We start from the raw sequence: 19,410 nt of genomic DNA, 5'->3' as shown, positions 1-19,410 counted from the left end.
TTCTCATACCAGACAAAATAGACTTCAAAAAAAGGGCCATAAAGAGACACTCAGAAGGTCACTTCATAATACTCAAGGGAAGAATCCACCAAGAAGACATTAACATCATAAATATATGCACCCAATATAGGAGCACTCAAATATATAAAGAAAATCTTAGAGAACTTCAAGAAAGATATTGACAACAACACAATTATAGTAGGGGATTTTAACACCCCACTAACAAAAATGGACAGACACACCAAACAAAATATCAACAAAGATATTGCGGCATTAAACAACACCCCAGATGAAATGGACTTAACTGATATATATAGAGCACTTCATCCCAAAGAAGCTAAATACACATTCTTTTCAAATGCACATGGAATATTTTCAAAGATAGACCACATGATAGGACACAAAACGAGCCTCAACAAATTCAAGAAAATTGAAATTATACCAAGCATCTTCTCTGACTACAAGGGACTGAAATTGGAAACCAACCCCAAAGGAAAAAAACCCAAAGCACCCAAAATCATGGAGACTGAATGGTATGCTACTAAAGAACGAATGGGTCAAGAATGAAATCAGGGAAGAAATCAAAAAGTTTCTGGAAACAAATGAAAACGAACTCACAACAACCTAAAACTTATGGGACACAGGCAAGGCAGTCCTGAGAGGGAAGTTTATAGCAATACAGGCCTACCTAAAGAGGATAGAAACATCTCAAACAACCTAACCCCATGCCTACAAGAACTCAAGGAACAACAACAAAGACAGCCCACAGCAAGCAGAAGGAAGGAAATAACCAAGATCAGAGCAGAACTAAATGACATAGAGACTAAAAGCACAATCCTAAGGATCAATGAATCCAGGAGTTGGTTCTCTGAAAAGATAAACAAAATAGACAAGCCTTTAAGTAGGCTCATCAAGGCAAAAAGAGAGAGGACTCAAACACAATCAGAAATGAAAGAGGAGAGATTACAACTGATACCACAGAAATAGAAGGGATTATAAGAAATTACTATGAAGAACTGTATGCCAAGAAATTTGAAAACCTAGGGGAAATGGACACATTTCTAGAAAAATACAATCTTCCAAAACTCAATGAAGAAGAAGCAGAACACCTAAACAGACCAGTAACAGCAGATGAAATTAAAGCAGTAATCAAAAAACTCCCATCACACAAAAGCCCTGGACCAGAAGGTTTCACAGGAGAATTCTACAAAGCATTTAAGGAAGAGCTAACCCCTACTCTTCACAGACTATTCCAAAAAATCCAGAAGGATGGAAAACTCCCAAATTCTTTTTATGAAGCCAGCATCATCTTAATTCCAAAACCAGACAGAGACACAACAAAGAAAGAGAACTTCAGGCCAATATCGCTGATGAACATAGACGCTAAAATCCTCAACAAAATATTGGCAAATTGCATCCAACAATATATCAAAAAGATCATACACCATGACCAAGTGGGATTCATCCCAGGGATGCAGGGATGATTCAATATTCGCAAATCAGTAAATGTAATACATCGCATAAACAAAAGCAAAGACAAAAACCACATGATCATATCAATAGATCAGAAAAACCTTTTCATAAGGTACAACACACATTTATAATAAAAACACTCAGCAAAGTGGGAATAAAGGGAGCATTCCTCAATATAATAAAGGCCACAGGTGAGAGACCTACAGCCAATATCATATTCAATGGGCAAAAACTAAAAGCTTTTCCATTAAGATCAGGAACAGGACAAGGATGTCCATTTTTACCACTTCTATTCAATATAGTGTTGGAAGTTTTAGCCACAGCGATCAGACAAGAAAAGGAAATAAAAGGCATCCAAATTGGAAAGGAGGAAACAAAACTGTCACTGTTTGCAGATGACATGATAGTGTACATGGAAAATCCTATAGACTCTACCCAAAAACTGCTCAAATGGGTTACAAAGTCAATATCCAGAAATCAAAGGCATTTTTGTATACCAACAATGCATCAGCAGAAATGAAGGAAAAAATCCCATTCGATATAGCAACAAGAAAAATAAAATATCTGGGAATAAACCTAACTAAGGAGGTTAAAGACCTGTATGCAGAAAACTACACAGCACTGAAGAAAGAAATCAAGGAAGACACAAACAAATGGAAACATATACCTTGCTCATGGATTGGAGGAATTAACATCATCAAAATGTCCATACTACCCAAAGCAATATACACATTCAATGCAATACCTATTAAAGTACCAATGGCATAGTTCACAGACATAGAACAAACACTTCAAAAATTTATATGGAACCATAAAGGACCTGAATAGCAGATGCAATTTTAAGAAAGAAGAACAAAGTAGGAGGGATCACAATACCTGATATCAAACTGTATTACAAGGCCACTGTAATCAAAACAGCCTGGTACTGGCATAAAAATAGGCACATAGACCAATGGAACAGAACGGAGAGCCCAGAAATAAACCCAAGTCTCTACGGTCAATTAATACTCAACAAAGGGGGTAGTAACATAAAATGGAGTAAAGATAGCCTCTTCAAAAAATGGTGTTGAGAGAACTGGATAGCTACGTGCAAAAAAAAATGAAACTTGAACACCAACTTACACCATACACCAAAATAAATTCAAGGTGGATAAAAGACTTAAATATAAGCTGTGACACCATTAAAGTCCTAGAGGAGAACATCAGCAGGAAAGTCCAGCTATTTCATGCAGCAACATTTTCACTGATATGTCCCCTAGAGCAAGGAATGTAAAGGAAAGAATAAACAAATGGGATCTCATCAAAATAAAAAGCTTCTGCGTGGCTAAAGAAAACAGTATTAAATTAAAAAGACAACCAACTGAATGGGAAAACATATTTGCCAATGATAACTCAGACAAAGGTTTAATCTCCAAAATATAAAAAGAACTTACACGACTCCACTCTAAGAAGACAACTAACCCAATTAAAAAATGGGAAAAGGACTTGAACAGACACTTCTCCAAGGAGGACATACAGAACATCCAGAGACACATGAAGAGATGCTCAATATCGCTACCTATCAGAAAGATGCAAATTAAAACCACAATGAGATACCACTTTATACCGGTCAGGATAGCTATCATAAAAAAAGCAACAAACAACAAATGTTGCAGAGGTTGTGGGGAAAAGGGGACCTTAGTTCACTGTTGGTGGGATTGCAGACTGGTACAACCATTATGGAAAACAGTATAGAATTTTCTCAGAAAAATAAAAATTGACCTGCCTTTTGACCCAGCAATTCCACTGCTAGGATTATATCCTAAGAACCCCAAAACACCAATCCAAAAGAACTTATGCACCCCAATGTTCATAGCAGCACAATTTACAATAGCCAAGAGTTAGAAGCAACCTAGGTGCCCATCAATAAATGAATGGATCAAAAAATTGTGGTACATTTACACAATGGAATTCTATGCAGCAGAGAAAGAAGGAGCTACTACGCTTTGCAACAATATGGATGGAACTGGAAAGCATTATGCTGAGTGAAATAGGCCAGGTGTTGAAAGACAAATACCATATGATCTCACCTTTAACAGGAAGCTAAACAACAAAACAAAGAAGCAAGCAAAATAAAAACAAAGATACTGAAATAGAGAACAAGGGGACAGCGACCAGAGGGGAGAGGGGAGGGAATTTAAGGGGAAAAAAAAGGGGAGGGACTTGGAGGAACAAGTATAAAGGGCATAGGGACAATAACTAAGGGGGGTGGAAATGGGAGGGAGGTGGGGAGCACAGGGCAGGGTGGGCTGGGCTGGGAGAAATAGAAAACTGTACTTGAAAAATAACTAAATAAAATTAAAAAAAAAAAGAAGGCATTCTGACTGTCTACTCATGTGTGAGCTTCAGAGGCAGTGTTTAATCTGACACAGCTTCACGTCCCCTGTGTTCCCGAATGTGTACTATGCATGGGCCACAGAGGTAATGAAGGGCTGCTGATGGGTGTGCAGCAGAAAGGAAGTGATGCTGCAGATCTGCGGACAGAACAAGACAGAATACAGATATTACATAGATGATTTGGAGGAAATGGGAAGTGGGACTAAACTATAAAAACTTTTGCAAGCTTGTTAAGTTTTCTGGAAATTTAAAGACTTAATTTACAAACCACTGCAGCTATAAAATTATTAACATTCTCTGTCCATTAAATAAATTATTTACATATGACGATTTCTACCCAAAACAAATCTACCATAATCTTTTAATTTTATGTCAACAATCTAACAAGAGAATAGTTAAGGGACACAACAGAAAATGTCATCTGACAAATATCGATTCGACTGTCGTCAGGTCTCCTTTGTGGGGATACACATCGGTCTTATTTTCTGAAGCTAAATTGTTCATCATTGCTCCAACATTTAATTCTACTACTGCCCCAACTTAAGTCACTTCAAGTTTCTCACTGAATGAACATAAATATTTAGGGGTTTATTTCTACATTAAAAATTTCATTTTCTAACACAACTGTTTCAAAGATATTCTCCTGGATGGGATCTAAGCATGACAGGAACCATTCTAGGTAATAACCTTCCCACATACTTCTATTCACTGCCCAGAGACAGCTGAGAACCTCAATATACTTACTTCAAGTGCTGTGTTCCCTTGCTTAAGTCTATGAGCAGCTCCCAGTATCGTGGGCCTTTAACTTTAATCTGCCAAAATAAATGTAGATACAGTCAACCCAGTGCTGGAAAAGTGCCAGTCTGACAAAAGGAGACCCATGCTTCACAGAGGAAATAAGAAAAACTGGGCAGGAAAGATATATTCAGCAGTTAACAAGCTCTATTTCTAGACAAAGATGCACGTAAGTGCCACCTAACCTTTCAGGAAAGACCCGCGCTACTCCCCAGGACAGCTCCTTCTGGGGCTGCTTTCCTGTTTCCTGAAAAACACTAAGAAAGCAGGAAAAGGATGGGAGCCGTCATGTCCAGCCTGAAGGTGGCAAGAAGAAACCCTGCAGCAGCCCAAGAGGCACGTCAAGATAGATAAGGAAAACAAGGCATTCAAGCATAAGAGAAGTATAAAAGAGAAGAATCGAAGCTAAAAGCAAAGGCCGTGCGTGGGGCAGCAGTCCCCAACCCTTTTGGTGCCAGGGACTGGTTTTGTGGAAGACAATTTTTCCATGGGGGGGCGGAAGGAGCTCAGCCGGTAATGTAGGGAGTGGGGGAACAGGATGAAGCTTCGATTGCTTGCTGCTCACTTCCTGCTGTGCAGCCCAGCCACAGACTGGTATAGGTCTCTGTCCCAGGGGTAGGGGATGCTTGCTGTGGGGAATGGCCCCTCAGCCACAGGTGGAATTAAGAAATCTGGCAAAAAAGTTGTTTTTTGTGCCTGGGGCAACAATGATCCTGAATTCCATTCCTGTTTTAACATCGGGATCCTGTTATAACATCTGTTGCCACCTATAGCTAGAATGAAGTGTTATCCTGAAGCCTGATGTACATTTAAAAATAAACTTTTGTATAAAAAAGTAGTAATAATAATCTTGCAGCAGCTCATCTCTTCAGTTCTTCTCACTCTGCCATTTCAACCTTAGCTGGGAGGTCACAGTAAACCTAGCCCAGAATCCTGCCAAAATGTGTTCTTCAGTCTTTGCTCCATCCCAAATTCTGTACCGGCTGGAATTAAACCAACTCATTTTGAAGGGAAAAAACGAAACACTGTGAAAGCACAGGCTTTTGTTTAGCTATCTTTTGTGCTAAGTTTCTCTGGCTGAATTGATCCCTTGGGTGGATCTCCCTAAATCATATCCAACTTACCTGCTTTAAAAGGTGGAGCTCTGGAAGAAGGGTGGGAGCCATCAGTTCTTCCTTGGTTTGCTCGTACCACTGAGTGCCCTTCAGAAATAGAAGAGAACAGCCACATTCACTGTGGAGGTAGGGCAGTGATTTTCAACCTTTTTCATCTCACAGCACATATAAACTAACTACTAAAATTCTGCAGCACACCAAAAATGAAACAAAAAACTAAAAACGAAATTATCTTCTGGAGGATAGGCCCCCTGGAGGGGAGGGTAGTACAGGCTTCCCCTGCTAGGTGAGTGTTCTAGGAACCCATCTGGATCAGTGCACCAGCTGGCATTCTTGTGAGAGGATGGGTTCTGCTTCAGTGAATTTTTTTTGAAGGTTCTTTTAATGTGTTTACCCATTTCCTGACAGGTGATTTAAGAATACACCTGCCCCCACCATGCTGAGTGTTCATCTGTTTTTGACCAAAAATAGCATGACTCCCATGCATCACCCTCTCTAGTCACCCATTCTCACCCCAAATGACCTTTTTTTATTGTTTACCAGATGAAAAAAGTCCTCAAAGGGAAACATTTTGCCAATGTGGAAGAGGTGAAACAAAAAATGGCAGAAGCACAGAAAGGCATCAAAATCCATTGAGTTCAAACACTGTTCTGAACAGTGGGAAAATATCTCGATAGGCTTATTGCATCAAATGGAGCATACTTTGAAAACAATTGATGTTTAAACATGTTAATAAACACACAATTTTTTATAAATAAATTCTGAGTTCTTTTGGGTCTCCCTCATATTTTTTCTAATCTGACAAAAAAAATAGGTATAATTTTGATTCATTCACCCTGGACACTATTGTGTGTTGTCACTTTATTTCACAGTCTAAAGAAAAGAGGGCAGTGTCCATGACTAACAGGTATTGCACCTTTTAAAACCTTCTTGTGGTGCAGCGGTTGAAAATCACTGAGTTAGAGGATGCTACAAAGAAGAAACATCTCCACTTTACACTTCTCCTTCTCCACAGTTTGTACAGAGTACCAAATAGCGGAAGACCTTCTCTGATGCTCACATCTCAAAGGGTTCAAGCCTACGACTCTGTGTGGGTCCGCGTTACCTTCTGTCACTTCGAGACCTGCACTCTGCTGACAGCAGTACTGCCAATATGCACTTGCCACACCTCATGAAGCCGTCTCTGCTGGGACCGTGCCCCTGCAGTGGGCACACCCTCAGCCCAAACACAGTGGCTGCTCCTCCCCCCACCCCTACACCTGCACACAGCAGGATGGAGCACTCCTCTGCCCCCCTGCATTTCGCATATACCTCTGGTTACCACTCCATTCTTACGGCATCCCTTCCTGTTCCCCAATAGACAAGGAATATGACAGTGTCATATTCTGCATCCCAGAGCCTAGCATAATTTTGATACATAGAAGGTACTTAATCATTTTCTGAATAAAGGAAGGATACATTATGCATAATGTATCTCCTGTATCTAAATCAAACATCTCTCATCAAACAAAGGACCACTGGCTTTAAAGTACTCTGCTAACAAATTTCAGAACAGGTGCAAACTCAGTTCATTTTTCAGAACGCTACCATCAGCCAGATAAAGTTAACAGGGATATTTTCAAACAAGTTCTAAGGAAGAAAGAGCAGCTGTTTGTCTCTAAGATCTTAGGCCCACAGACTGTGAATGAGCCCAACTGTCCAGAAGGATGTGCAAGTACTTCACAGGCTTCAGTTTTTATGAGGGTTCAATTCACTACTGTCATCTTTTAAAGACCAATACTTTTGAAATACTTTGACCTGCAAAGATAGGCGAGTGGTAATAAAATGACAAATCAATGACAGGGGAAAGAGTTACCTTATATATAACTTCTACGAGTGCATAGCAGGGAGTGTTTGTGTCCACATCCACAGGCACCAGCAACCGTGGTTCTGCAGCCAGCACGTACAGGTGTCTCAGAGCCTGGAGATGGTACCTGTTCACCAAACACAGGCAGGGGGTAATCATCTGGTGACAACAGCTTGAGCTCTACACCATGCTGTGGCTACCAAGCCATAACGGGCAGACACTAGTGTGCTATCTTGCAACGACAGCTATCCTGAAGGAAGATGAGGTGATCCAATTAAAAAGTCTTGGAGCAATTCTCTTTTTTAAAAAATTATAGACATTTGGCCCTGGCTGGTGTGGTTCAGTGGTTGAGTGACAGCCTGTGAATCAAAGGGTCGACGGGTGGACTCCCAGTATAGGACACATGCCTGGGTTGTGGGCCAGGTCCCCAGCAGGGGGCGCATGAGAGGCAACTGCACACTGATGTTTCTCTCCCTTTTTCCCTACATTCCCCTCTCCAAATAAATAAATAAATCAATAGAATCTTCTAAAACATAATTATAGACATTCAATCCTTTACCAAAGAATTCTTTAAAAAATACATTTTTAATTTATTTTTAGAGATGGAAAAGGGAGAGAGAAAGAGAAGGACAGAAACATCAATGTGTGGTTGCCTCTCACACAACCCCAACCAGGGACCTGTCTGTCCTGCAACCCAGGCATGTGCCCTGACTGGGAATCGAACTGGATACTTTTCAGTTTGCGGGATGACACCCAACCCACTGAGCCACACCAGTCAGGGCTACACAAGAATTCTTGAATTTTCGGTTACAAGGTTTTATAGGGTGGTAAATACATTGATCACTTATAAAATCAATTTTCAAATTTCCTTTTCAGCTCAACATGGGTACCTCTTTCCACCTCCTAAGGAATTTACTTCTAGGTGTTTTTTTTTTCTTAAGCCTGGGGAATAAAGGGGGGAAAACAGTGCCAGTTTTCCTCAAACAGGAAAGCTCTTCTACTAGGATGTGCCTGTGTACAAGCACATACGCATGCACAGAGTACAGTGCACCCAAAAATAATGTGAGAAAATGACAATATTCTTCTTTCTGCGTATATGCTGAGTTTTCAAAAAAAAAAAAAAACTTTAAAATCTGTTTTAGAATTTAAACACACAAAAAATTTTTACATTTTAAGATTTCAGAGGAGAAGAATGAAATGAGACTTCACGTTATTTTTTAAATTCAGTTATAGCAATACCCTCCCTATTCCCACCTAAATCTACCCACCCCTAGCAAATCTATTAGAAATAAAATCAATCATGGCCAGGAAAAAAAACTGGTATATATCAGTCACATAAAGGTTCTCTGTATTTAACACCAAACTGCTCTGTTTAAAATAGTTAAACCAACAAACATGATGACCAGCAATGTGCGAGTGTGGCTCTCCACTGTACCCTAACCAATAGTAACCATAACAAGCCGAAAATGTTTCTAACAATAATGTTCTTATGCACCACCCATCACTAAAGCCTGGCTTTCATGTCAGACTACTTTTGTAAAAGAAGTTTCTCTACGGGTTACAATACGGTTAAAAGTGATGGCTTCATTACCACAACGAGCAGCTCATCGCTGGGCAGTTGTTAGGGTGCCTTCAGGTGAGAACACCGGTCATCTCAGATGTCACTGAGATGTAGGCAGCTCTTTCCTTCCCTTACTCCACACACAGGAGATCTGCTGTACCTGAGGGTCTAGGGAAGCAGGAGTGTGGCTGGTTCTTCGTGCTCCGAAGGCACAGCTTCTGCATCGTCAGACTGCTCCTGTGTGTCTGAGGTTCTACTGCTCACTGCCACTTCTAAATTGACTCTGGCTTTTTTGCTGTACTTCGCTTTTCTTGTCCCTTTCACGTCATTTATATAAAACTTCTTGGCATTCATGTAAAAGGGGAAAAAACGAATTCATATAGACACTGCCACTACATCAGACAAATTTCTTGGGATTAATTATAGCACAAAATGTACCATCTTCAGCTCCTCTTGGCTACTATCTCTTGCTTGATGAATTCTTTTCTAAAGATAACCCTGTTGATCTACTTCTGGGTTAGAGCAGTTCTACTGGTTGGAGTACAGTGGAAGACCAACCAGCCATCAGATGTCTAAAGTCCTCTTCTGGTCTAAAATTTTGTGAAAGAAAGTTCTTAAAATATTTAGCCAGAAAGATAACTAAGTTCAAGAACACAAAAGAGCTAATTTGGAAATGAATCCAGGGAAACAAAACACAACCAATTTATCCCCTTAGAGAGCTGAAAGAAGATGGTTAAGAACAGAGTCACTGGACTCACCGATTGTCAGTGCTGTGAGCTGGGAAGTGCGGGTAAAGGGCACAGAGGAGGGCGGCAATGGAGGAGTTGGAGGTGCTCAGAGAGTACCTGCAAGACAAATGCAGGAGGTGCAGACGGAATTAGTGATGCCGCCAAACTTTCACAGCATTCTTGAAAACCAGGCAATCGGGGTCCTTCCTGTGACAAGGCGCTGGCAAGCCCTTGAAAATATGTGTCAGCGCCATGAACACTTACTTCCCTTCTCAGTCCACAAACCATTTCGAGATTACGTACTACTTAAAGCAGATGCATCATTCCATGAATGTTAGATTATAAAATTTGAATTAATAAGCAAAGCTTTAATCTAAAATAAGCACAGTACTGAGGACCATGAGTGGGATCCCAGAGATTACAGACATTTAAAAAGTCAGGTACCTCCTTTTTCTCCAGTTTCATTTATACCTATTTATAAAATTATAAACATTACTTTTAAAAACACAAGTTTTTCTTTTTAAATTGGGCACCTCAAACTTTCTACTTCTGTAAAGCACAAATAATTCCTCAGATTGATAAACTAAGTAAAAGAGGCAAAGTTATCATTCAAAGTTGCAATGACTGCATAAATAACTATTTTTCAAAATATAAGTAACTCTTTTGTTATCAATGTAAACTTATTCTATAAAATTCACAGACTCTTAGTAAAGCAAAATCTTTTAAAATCTTCCTTAAATTATTTTAATGTTGCTCAAATTCAGCATGGCAAATGGGCAGATTAAAGTTCTAGTTTATCTTGCAGGTATTTTGAAATAAAGATTGTACAGGACATCATATAAAACCCCCACTGAAGCGGTTCAATATATTTATATATTTTATTGTACACACTCACACACCTATCCCCCAACCTCTGTCCCTGTTTCTATTTTCAAATAAGGTAAGAATTTAGCATTTATCACACAAATGTATTTAATTAATTTAGGAAGAAGAGATGTCAAAATTTAAGGAAATATTTTGACAGGTGCACTTTATCATTTTGATGAAACCAAAATCCAAAGACAAGCATTAGATATGGATGGTGGGCATTCTGAGATTAACGTAAGGGTGCAGCTGTGCTGTCAGAAACTTACACGCTGTCACAGAGTGCACGTAACCATCAAACAACCAGGAGTCACTAGACAGGCAGAAGCAGCGTGGGGGGAAGCCTACTCAACGTGTATGAGTTCAGCAGGGTCGTGTAGTATATAATGATGAGAGGGGGTTGAATAAGAGAGTAAAATTAATGCAGGGGCTTACTGTGAAAGGAAAATAGAATTTCAAAAATCATAAAATAAAAATTTTTATACTAAAATTTCTTCAGCCATTCTTAATTCTCAGTGATTACAGAAAGAACAAGTGTAGAAAACCTGTTAAAAGGGCATGCGACCTTTCTGACAACCTCTATGCTCTGTAAAGGCAAGTTCCAATGTTTAGTTCAGTCTGAAAGAGGATGAGTGAACCCACACGACTTGAAGAATTTGTGTCTGTGCACCAAGGTCACACACACTGGAGCGGAGTAAATGCAGGGGAGCACCACCTTCACTGCCTGGAAGACTCAGGGCTGTGACCTCGGTACTAGACTTCAATACCTCCCAAACCCGTGTACAGACTCGGTGCAACTCCGATCAACATTTCAGCAGGCTATGTACTGTGCCAATCACAAAGGAATTCTAATACTAATACAGCATGGAACTACAAAGTACCAAGAATAGAAAAACACACTACTGAGCAAGAAATCCCAGTATGGAGGGTTTGTTCTACTGTATTAGAACATCAAAGCTTACTGTAAAGCTACAATAATTAAGAAAGTGTGGCACTGGTGCAAGTATGAAAACAGACCAACTGAACATAAGAGCCCAGAAATAAACACATGTATAAGAACACTTAATTTATAACAAACGTGGTTCCAGAGAACAGCAGAGAAATTTAAACTTCTCAATACATAAGTTCCAGGTAGGTTTTTAAATCGTAATGAATGGAGAAGCTAAAAAACTTCTGGAAGACAAATATCTTCACAGGGGGGTGGGGGGAAGGGGGGCAGGGCCGTGAAGAAAAATATTTCATCAGGACAAAAAAGTACAAACCATGAAATAAAAATAGTAATTCTCCTCATCAAAAGACATTGTTAACTGAGTTTAAAGATGAGCCACAGAGTAGGAGAAGGTAACTACAACACACAAAACTGACCGAGGCCTCGGGGTAACAGTGATAAAGCAATACGCAGTAGACAAATTAACAGAAACAGAAAGAACAGAGGTTGACAGGGACTGGGAGAAAGCGAACTACAGGAGTCACAGATTAAAGTGTATTATGAGTTTCAGTTTTACGACAAAAACGTGAATGTACTTCGTACTACTGAACGGTACGCACTGCTAGGGACCACTCTGTGGGGTTTCGGAGACTACGACCCCGCAGGAGCAGGCCCTGAGACAGGCCGGTCTACGACCCCGCAGGAGCAGGCCCTGAGACAGGCCGGTAAGTCTCCCTGGAAAGCCAGGAAACACAGACCCGACACTAACACAGAGGGTTAGGTTCCTGGCCTGAAATGCACATTGTATCCTTTCAAGCTTGCTCTGCCTTGCCAAAGCCCCTGTGATATAAACCAGACGATTAAGTTCAAAGCATAAGGAGTGAACTCTTGTCCCCTGAAACATGCCTTTACAACCATCTGGTGTGAACATGTCTCACTGACCCTGACCTGAGAGAGTCTCTGTGTTTCTTCATTTGTTATCTGTAGATAATGTCAGTTTTTTATGACTATAGCCTTTTGGACATTGATCGATAAACTGTAAGCTATGCATGTATGCTGTATTCCCCTACACACTACAATCCTAATAAAAGCCATTTTGGAGAAGGGCTTGGGGCATTCTCCGCTAGAGGGAATCGCCACTCTTTCCCACCGGAACAACAGATCGTGTCTGGGACAACTTATTCTCATCTGCAGAGGCCAGGAAAGCTCTGTTGGCCAGGGTTCCCCACAGTGTACATTTAAAAATATTTAAGGTGGTAAATTTTATGGCATTTTACCACAAATAAAATTTTAAAAAGTAAACGAATATGAAAATAGGTAGCAAGAGATCTGGACGTTACACAATGTTTCCAGTTGGTCATTATCATTATTCAGGGCAATGGAAATTAAAACCACAATGAGATACTACTACCAGAAGGCTAAAATCAACATGACTAATAGCAAGTGTTGACAAGGATGGGGAGCAACTAGAATGTCATATGGTGCCGATGGACATGTACAATGGTATGGCTACTTGGGAGCACTGATGGGACTGTCTACAGAAACCGAACATAAACATACACCCTATGACCCAATTCCACTTAGTGCACAGATCCACATACAATACATCAAAGGCATAAGCAAAAATATTCACAACAGCATTATTCATAATCACCCCAAACTAGAAATAACATATCTATCAACAGCGGAGTAAATCAGTAACTGTGGCTATTGATTCCTACCACACAATGGAATTCAACAGCACTCTCACAAATACAATGTGGAGCAAAAGAAGTTACGAAAGGATACATACTGTATGATTCCATTTGAATTTCAAAAACAGGCAAAACCAATTTAAGGTGTTAGAAAACTAGCAATAAATAGTGGCTATCTTTGGGCAGAAGTAAAATACCAGTGACTGGGAGAGGGGAGGCCAGGGCAGAGAGGAGTGCGCAGCTATGTCTTGATCTCTGCAGGACGACTGCAGGTCGTTCCCGAGCTGTGCTCCTCTGATTTGTAGTTTGTGTGTGTGTATTCAATACAGATCAGTAAGAGCCAGGGAAGTCTTACAAAAAGATAAGGTGGTTAGGAATGACAGATAATGGAAAGAGAGTGTGAAATTGAACACTAAGGAAATCTTGTAGGGTTTGCTGGCTGTAGTGTTTGTGACCTTTATGAGGAAACACTTTAGTAAAAGGGTAAAATCCTTCAACGGTGGGGAACAAGAGGCTTAGCAATGAAGTTTACATACTCTTCTGAGAAATGCAGCGATGCTAAGTATGTTAAGGAGAGGATGGTAACTACCAAGCAGGGCATAAATTGATGGTTAAACCATAAAAAGGCCCCTTTATAGTGTAATAATGCCTCCAGATAAGCTAACAGCTAGCCAGAATAAAAAATTTCCATGCATCTTCAAATTCGAAATAAGTCATTCTTATAGATAGATCTTGCTTATGATATCATCAAAGAAATATTCATTTACCTTCCTCCTCCCAAAAATAGAATTCCAAGGGCCATATGATGGGCTAAGTGGAAACCATAGTTCATTTCACCACCTGTTTTCATGTGCAAGAAACGACAAAGCTGCAAAACCTTTAGATTCCCTGAGCCAGCCATGACCATGGCCAGAGACAGCAGCACCACACTTAGGCATGTTTCCAGGTTGTAAGGACCCGTCTGGAAATACAAAAAGAAGACTGCTGTAGTCCATTTATTATCAACTGTCATATTACATTCCTTTTTTTATTAATTTTTACTTACTGATTTTTAGAGAGAGAGGAAAGGATCAAGATAAAATGAGAGAAACATCGATTTGTTGTTCCACTTCTTTATGCATTCATTGGTTGGTTCCTGTATGTGCTCTGATTAGGGATCAACCTGCAACCTTGGCACATCAGGACAATGTTCTAACCAGGTGAGCTCTCTGGCCAGGGCCAACATTACTTTATTTCCCACTGTTGTGTATTACATTTCTTCATTATCAAAACTAACATGGCCATCATTAAACTACAAATGTTTATAACTTTTAAAAAATCTGTAAGAACAAGTTCTGTGATTATGAAATTTAAATCCAATGTAAAAAACTCAAAAAATAAAATATACAAAAGGTGTAATAATTACTTGAAAATAGAAACACCCAAAAAGAACTTTAGTAAACATTTTGCCTTTCTTTTTCTCCAAATCTTTTCCTGTATTTATATACATATTTTTCCAAATGAAACTGAGATATTACTATACACAATGTTTCTAACCTTTTTAATCTATTATAAACAATCTTACAACAAATTCTCCTAGAACATGATTTGGTAGCCCCCTCCGTCTAACAAAGTACAGATATACTATAATCAAATTTATTTAACTACTTTTAGCCTTTTTGATGTTTCTAATTTCCTCACATTATAAAAATGTTGCATAAATCTGTGTAGATTTTACCAGGAAATAAAATCTTGCAGTTTTCCTGTCATCACAGCAGCAACTCCCTAAAAACAACTCCGTTTCTACTAAATACTAATTTCGAGGCAGTCGGCAACACTCAGTCCCGAGACAGAACAGTAGACAGTATGAGGATCCATGGAGGGCACGGCTTTTCTTATTTACTCTCTTGTCACGAGATCCAGAGACCTGTGCACCCTCTTCAAGGGTAATCATATTCTCCCCTAAATAATATCCCAGAATAAAAATAAAACTTCAAATCTCCCATTCTAAATTCAAACAAACTGCAGAGACTGACAATATACAAGTAACTTTGTGAATTTTCTTCAAGCTTAAGACTCCAAAAAAAGACTTACCACAGAAGCATTCGGTGCAGACAAATAACTCATAAAATCTTTTGCAAATTTATGCTGCAAAAACAAAAGAAAAAACTTAAAGTCAGAAGGAAGCATATTAAGACTTTGTGAAAAAGAAAACAGAATAAACTAAGATACTTCTTACCAAGCAGTTAAATGCTGACAAATTTTCTGAGCCAGCAAATCGAAAACCCAGAGACAAGCAGGCTCCTGCAATTATGTAGACATGTGCTTGCCTAGAGACAGAGTACACAAAGTTTACTGTTGTCATCATTCTGCCTTAAAATTCATTGTAAGTATTATCTTTGGGTAAAAACGATAACTCTCCTGTCTCTAAGTGAGTTTCTATTCTGGAAACAGGCAATTGTGCCTCTACGCAATCAGCAGGTACCTGTGCAGTTTTCTCTGGCAGAAACACCATGTGGCCATTACTGATAACGTGCACCTCTTTGCCTGCATGTTTCATATGCAGCAAAAATATATACGTGTGTGTGTGTGTGTGTGTATATCACTGCCATTTTTTAATGGAAAGAATAAAAGGGGAATGAATCTGTACAAATTAAATCTCCAACATTAGTTTTTGAGAGCAACAGCGCTACACTTCAGAGACCTAAACAAAAACAAACAAACAAAAGAAATCATCTTTCTGAACCTCTGATCAGCAATCCTTAGAAACACAGGGACTCAGAATTACCCGAAGGTGAAGGGCAGTACAGCCCTTACAGGGCACATTCCTATTACTCATGTGACAGGTGCTAGGGCAGCTCATTTGTATTTCACATTTCATAACTTACGACAAGGTTTCCAGGTTCAAATCCTCTGAGCAAGGCAATTCAATTTCACTGAGAGAGATACTATTTTCTCTTATAATCTGTTAAGATACAAACCAAGAATACCTGAACATTAATATTCAAGTTACAAATATTTAATGATCTGAAAAATAACACACTGCTTATCTTGGCCATGTTTACATAAAAGAAGCTTTGCCAAACCATTTCATTCAAAGGCCCGTATTGTAATCATGCCTGTGCAACCTAATTTCAAGCCTAAGATGGCCCAAATGAGAACAAAAACTGAACAGGACTAAATGAAAATAAACTACAGGACTTAAGTATATTCTGAAACAACAGCAGCGTAATAAAACTTCACACCAGTGAGCTGAATGAAAGTTGGGGCAGGGGTGCAGGGAAGCGGCATGAAAGGAAGGCGCACTTGGAGAGAACTCTACTCAGAGACATACACTTGGTCTTGGGACGTTTCTAGCATTAAGCTCACCACAGGTGAAGGTGGCCATTAGATTAATTATTCAAGTGAAGTTGAAATGTCAATGTGTTCATCTGCAACTACTATGTAGAAACCCATCCCTTTCCCACAGGTAGTGAACAAGATTTTTTTTTAACCCAGAATACCCAGAACTTTAATAACTAAGAAGGGATTTGGTCTGTTTCACTTAAAAATTACAAATAAAAAAGAAAAGGCTATATGTTTTCTAAACATGTGAAAGCAAGTACATAGAACAGAGAAACACTGATGATTTACCCCTATTATCCTTTTTAGAAGACTGCTCATGAGAATAACATTTCAGGATGTTTTCCATGATAAAACAATAAATATTCAGAAATTACTTACAATATAAACTTCTAATGTACTAAATATCACCAAATCAAAAAACTTCAAATACCTTTTCTCTTTGATAATCTCAGTGATGTAAAGTAATTATGTTGGCTGTGAAATATAAGTTGATAACTACTTCCATCATTCTCCCCTTCTGGTTTTCAGGGCTTTTTTGAATGCTATTTACTCAGAAATTGAGTGACATTCTGAAAAACTAATATAACTCCAAAGTAAGTAATATATATATATATATATATATATACACACACACACACACATATATGTGTGAATACATTTGTTTGGCCAACAAAGTCCATTATGTTTTTTCTGTAAAATAAAAGACATTTTTCATTTTCATCAGCAACTTTATTGATTTGGATATTTTGAGTATGTGGGCTATCTCCTGCTATCGGCTTCTAGTGGGTAGAGGCCAGGGGCGCTGCTAAACATCTTCCAATGCAGAAGACAGCCTCACAGCAAAGAAGTATTTGGCCAAAATGTCAATAGTACCAAGAAACTTCACAAACCACTTTTGACACATTTGATCAGTCACAGCACCTTCTCCATACATTGCACAATCTTTTTTTGCGTTTAAGTTGTGTTTTTACCTTTCATGAAATAATAAAGCATAAGCTGAAAATGCTGTGTATTTTATTCCATCTTTAATATTAAAATGGCTGCACAAAAATTCACCAATTTTGATGTTTTTTTAAAAAAATGCATGCTGACAAGTCAGCTGTCACAATACAATTTAACGAATTGTTTCTAATGAAGTTAAAGACAACTAAGCACTATTAGAGCCATGATACATTAAAAAGGTAACCGACTTTTTGGCCAACCCAACATAAACGCACGCGCATGTGGTGTGTAACCCAATGATAGCATTTGTAAGGTCCTTTCTGATCTTCAAAAGGAGCCTGAAGGCCTACGTGTGAACCTGCAGGGCCACACACTAGCCCTGTGACCAAAGGCGTTTCTTGACTGCTCTGTGCCTCCCCTGTAAAATCAGCAGAACAAGGTTTCCTACCTTCTAGGTTTCTGTGAGAATTAGAAGACTTAATCACTCAAAGCTCTTAAAATTAACGCCTTTAAATAAAGTGTTAGCTGTTATTATTATTATTAATCTATACCACCCCTATCCTAAGCACGGGAATCACAAACCATTTAAAAGCATCGCTAAGAGCCTGGGTTATAAACAACTGAATGGGGGGAGGGGGAACCCTCTTCATTCCAGTTCCTTTTTACCTTTACTATGGTGTCCTAATATTTAAAAATAATTAACAATATAAAGAGTAATCAAAGGAAGAAATGTAATCCTTCAAGGGCAAATTGAGGCACACAGGAAATGAGCAGGAAAAGCCAACTGGGATTGGTTATGAGAGTAGGGGGTGGGGTGGGCAAAAGGGGAGAGAAGGGAGAAAAATTGAGACAACACTACCAGACTAAATAATAAAATATTTTAAAAAGAAACAAAAGAAATAAAACTATGTTGAGATGTGTTATAAAGTTAACTAATAAAAATGCACTGTTACTTTTTTTAGAATAAAAAGAGAGAAGACCACCAAATTCCTCTGTCCAAGGCAATGATCTCAAAATCTAAAATCCTACAGTTAGTTTTATTTTGACCCTACCCCTTACTTGCTGGATGATTTTGATCCAATCTGTCCTCTTTCAATGTAACAGTAATGTACTAAGCTCTAGCCACTAGAGCTAGGAAAAAAAGATACTAGTAGCTAGAAAAAAAAAGATGGAGAGGAAACAGTAGCTGACTTTGAAGAGTTTATAGTATAAGAAAGAGTTCATCGCTCCCACCCATACACACAGGGCAATGCACCTGAACAACTTACAGCACAGTGCCACATCAGGCAATCTGAAGAGAGTTTTTTTTAAAAAAAAAATGACAATGAGGTACATAACATAATATCTTTATAATGATTTATTTAACTAATATATGCACTTAAATGCCACAGGTTAAAAGGCTGATAAATAATCAATTCCATATTTAGAAAATGAAATTCGCCCTGGCCGGTGTAGCTCAGTGGATTGAGCGTGGGCCTGCGATCCAGAAAATCGCGGTTTGATTCCCAGTCAGGGCACATGCCTGGGTTGCAGGCCAGTTCCCAGCAGGCAAAGCACAAGAAGCAACCATACATTGATATTTCTCTTCCTCTCTCCTTCCCTTCCCCTCTAAAAATAAATAAATAATCTTAAAAAAAAAGAAAATGAAATTCTACAGAAAGATTCCACTTGCTGTATATAAAAGAATGTAAAATATTTAGAAATACACATTAAAAACTGTTCAAGATCCTTACTTTTCTGAGAGATTTAAAAATGGATAGATTT

General features: G+C 38.9%; 1 protein-coding gene across 4 annotated transcripts in view; it reads right to left on the bottom strand.

The window, feature by feature from the left end:
* The window catches only part of ANAPC1 (anaphase promoting complex subunit 1), a 122,670-nt gene that overhangs the window by 25,205 nt on the left and 78,055 nt on the right, over positions 1 to 19,410 (bottom strand). For all 4 annotated transcript variants that reach the window (XR_008391481.1, XR_008391480.1, XM_053664556.1 and 1 more), the window contains exons 35-42: positions 16,248 to 16,324; positions 15,599 to 15,689; positions 15,454 to 15,507; positions 14,148 to 14,341; positions 9,925 to 10,011; positions 7,615 to 7,732; positions 5,769 to 5,846; positions 4,594 to 4,661 (exon numbers count right to left, since the gene is read on the bottom strand). Coding sequence is in view for 2 of the 4 variants with exons in the window: in XM_053664556.1 (XP_053520531.1) it covers positions 4,594 to 4,661; positions 5,769 to 5,846; positions 7,615 to 7,732; positions 9,925 to 10,011; positions 14,148 to 14,341; positions 15,454 to 15,507; positions 15,599 to 15,689; positions 16,248 to 16,324 (767 nt within the window). In the remaining 2 variants the exon portion in view is untranslated. The remainder of the gene's footprint in view (positions 1 to 4,593; positions 4,662 to 5,768; positions 5,847 to 7,614; positions 7,733 to 9,924; positions 10,012 to 14,147; positions 14,342 to 15,453; positions 15,508 to 15,598; positions 15,690 to 16,247; positions 16,325 to 19,410) is intronic.

This window comes from Artibeus jamaicensis, unplaced genomic scaffold (genome assembly GCF_021234435.1).
Source record: "Artibeus jamaicensis isolate MK-2021 breed Jamaican fruit bat unplaced genomic scaffold, CSHL_Jam_final contig_384, whole genome shotgun sequence".
NCBI lineage: Eukaryota > Metazoa > Chordata > Mammalia > Chiroptera > Phyllostomidae > Artibeus > Artibeus jamaicensis.
The sequence above is the reverse complement of the archived record's forward strand: the minus strand, read 5'-3'. Positions and strand labels throughout refer to the sequence as shown.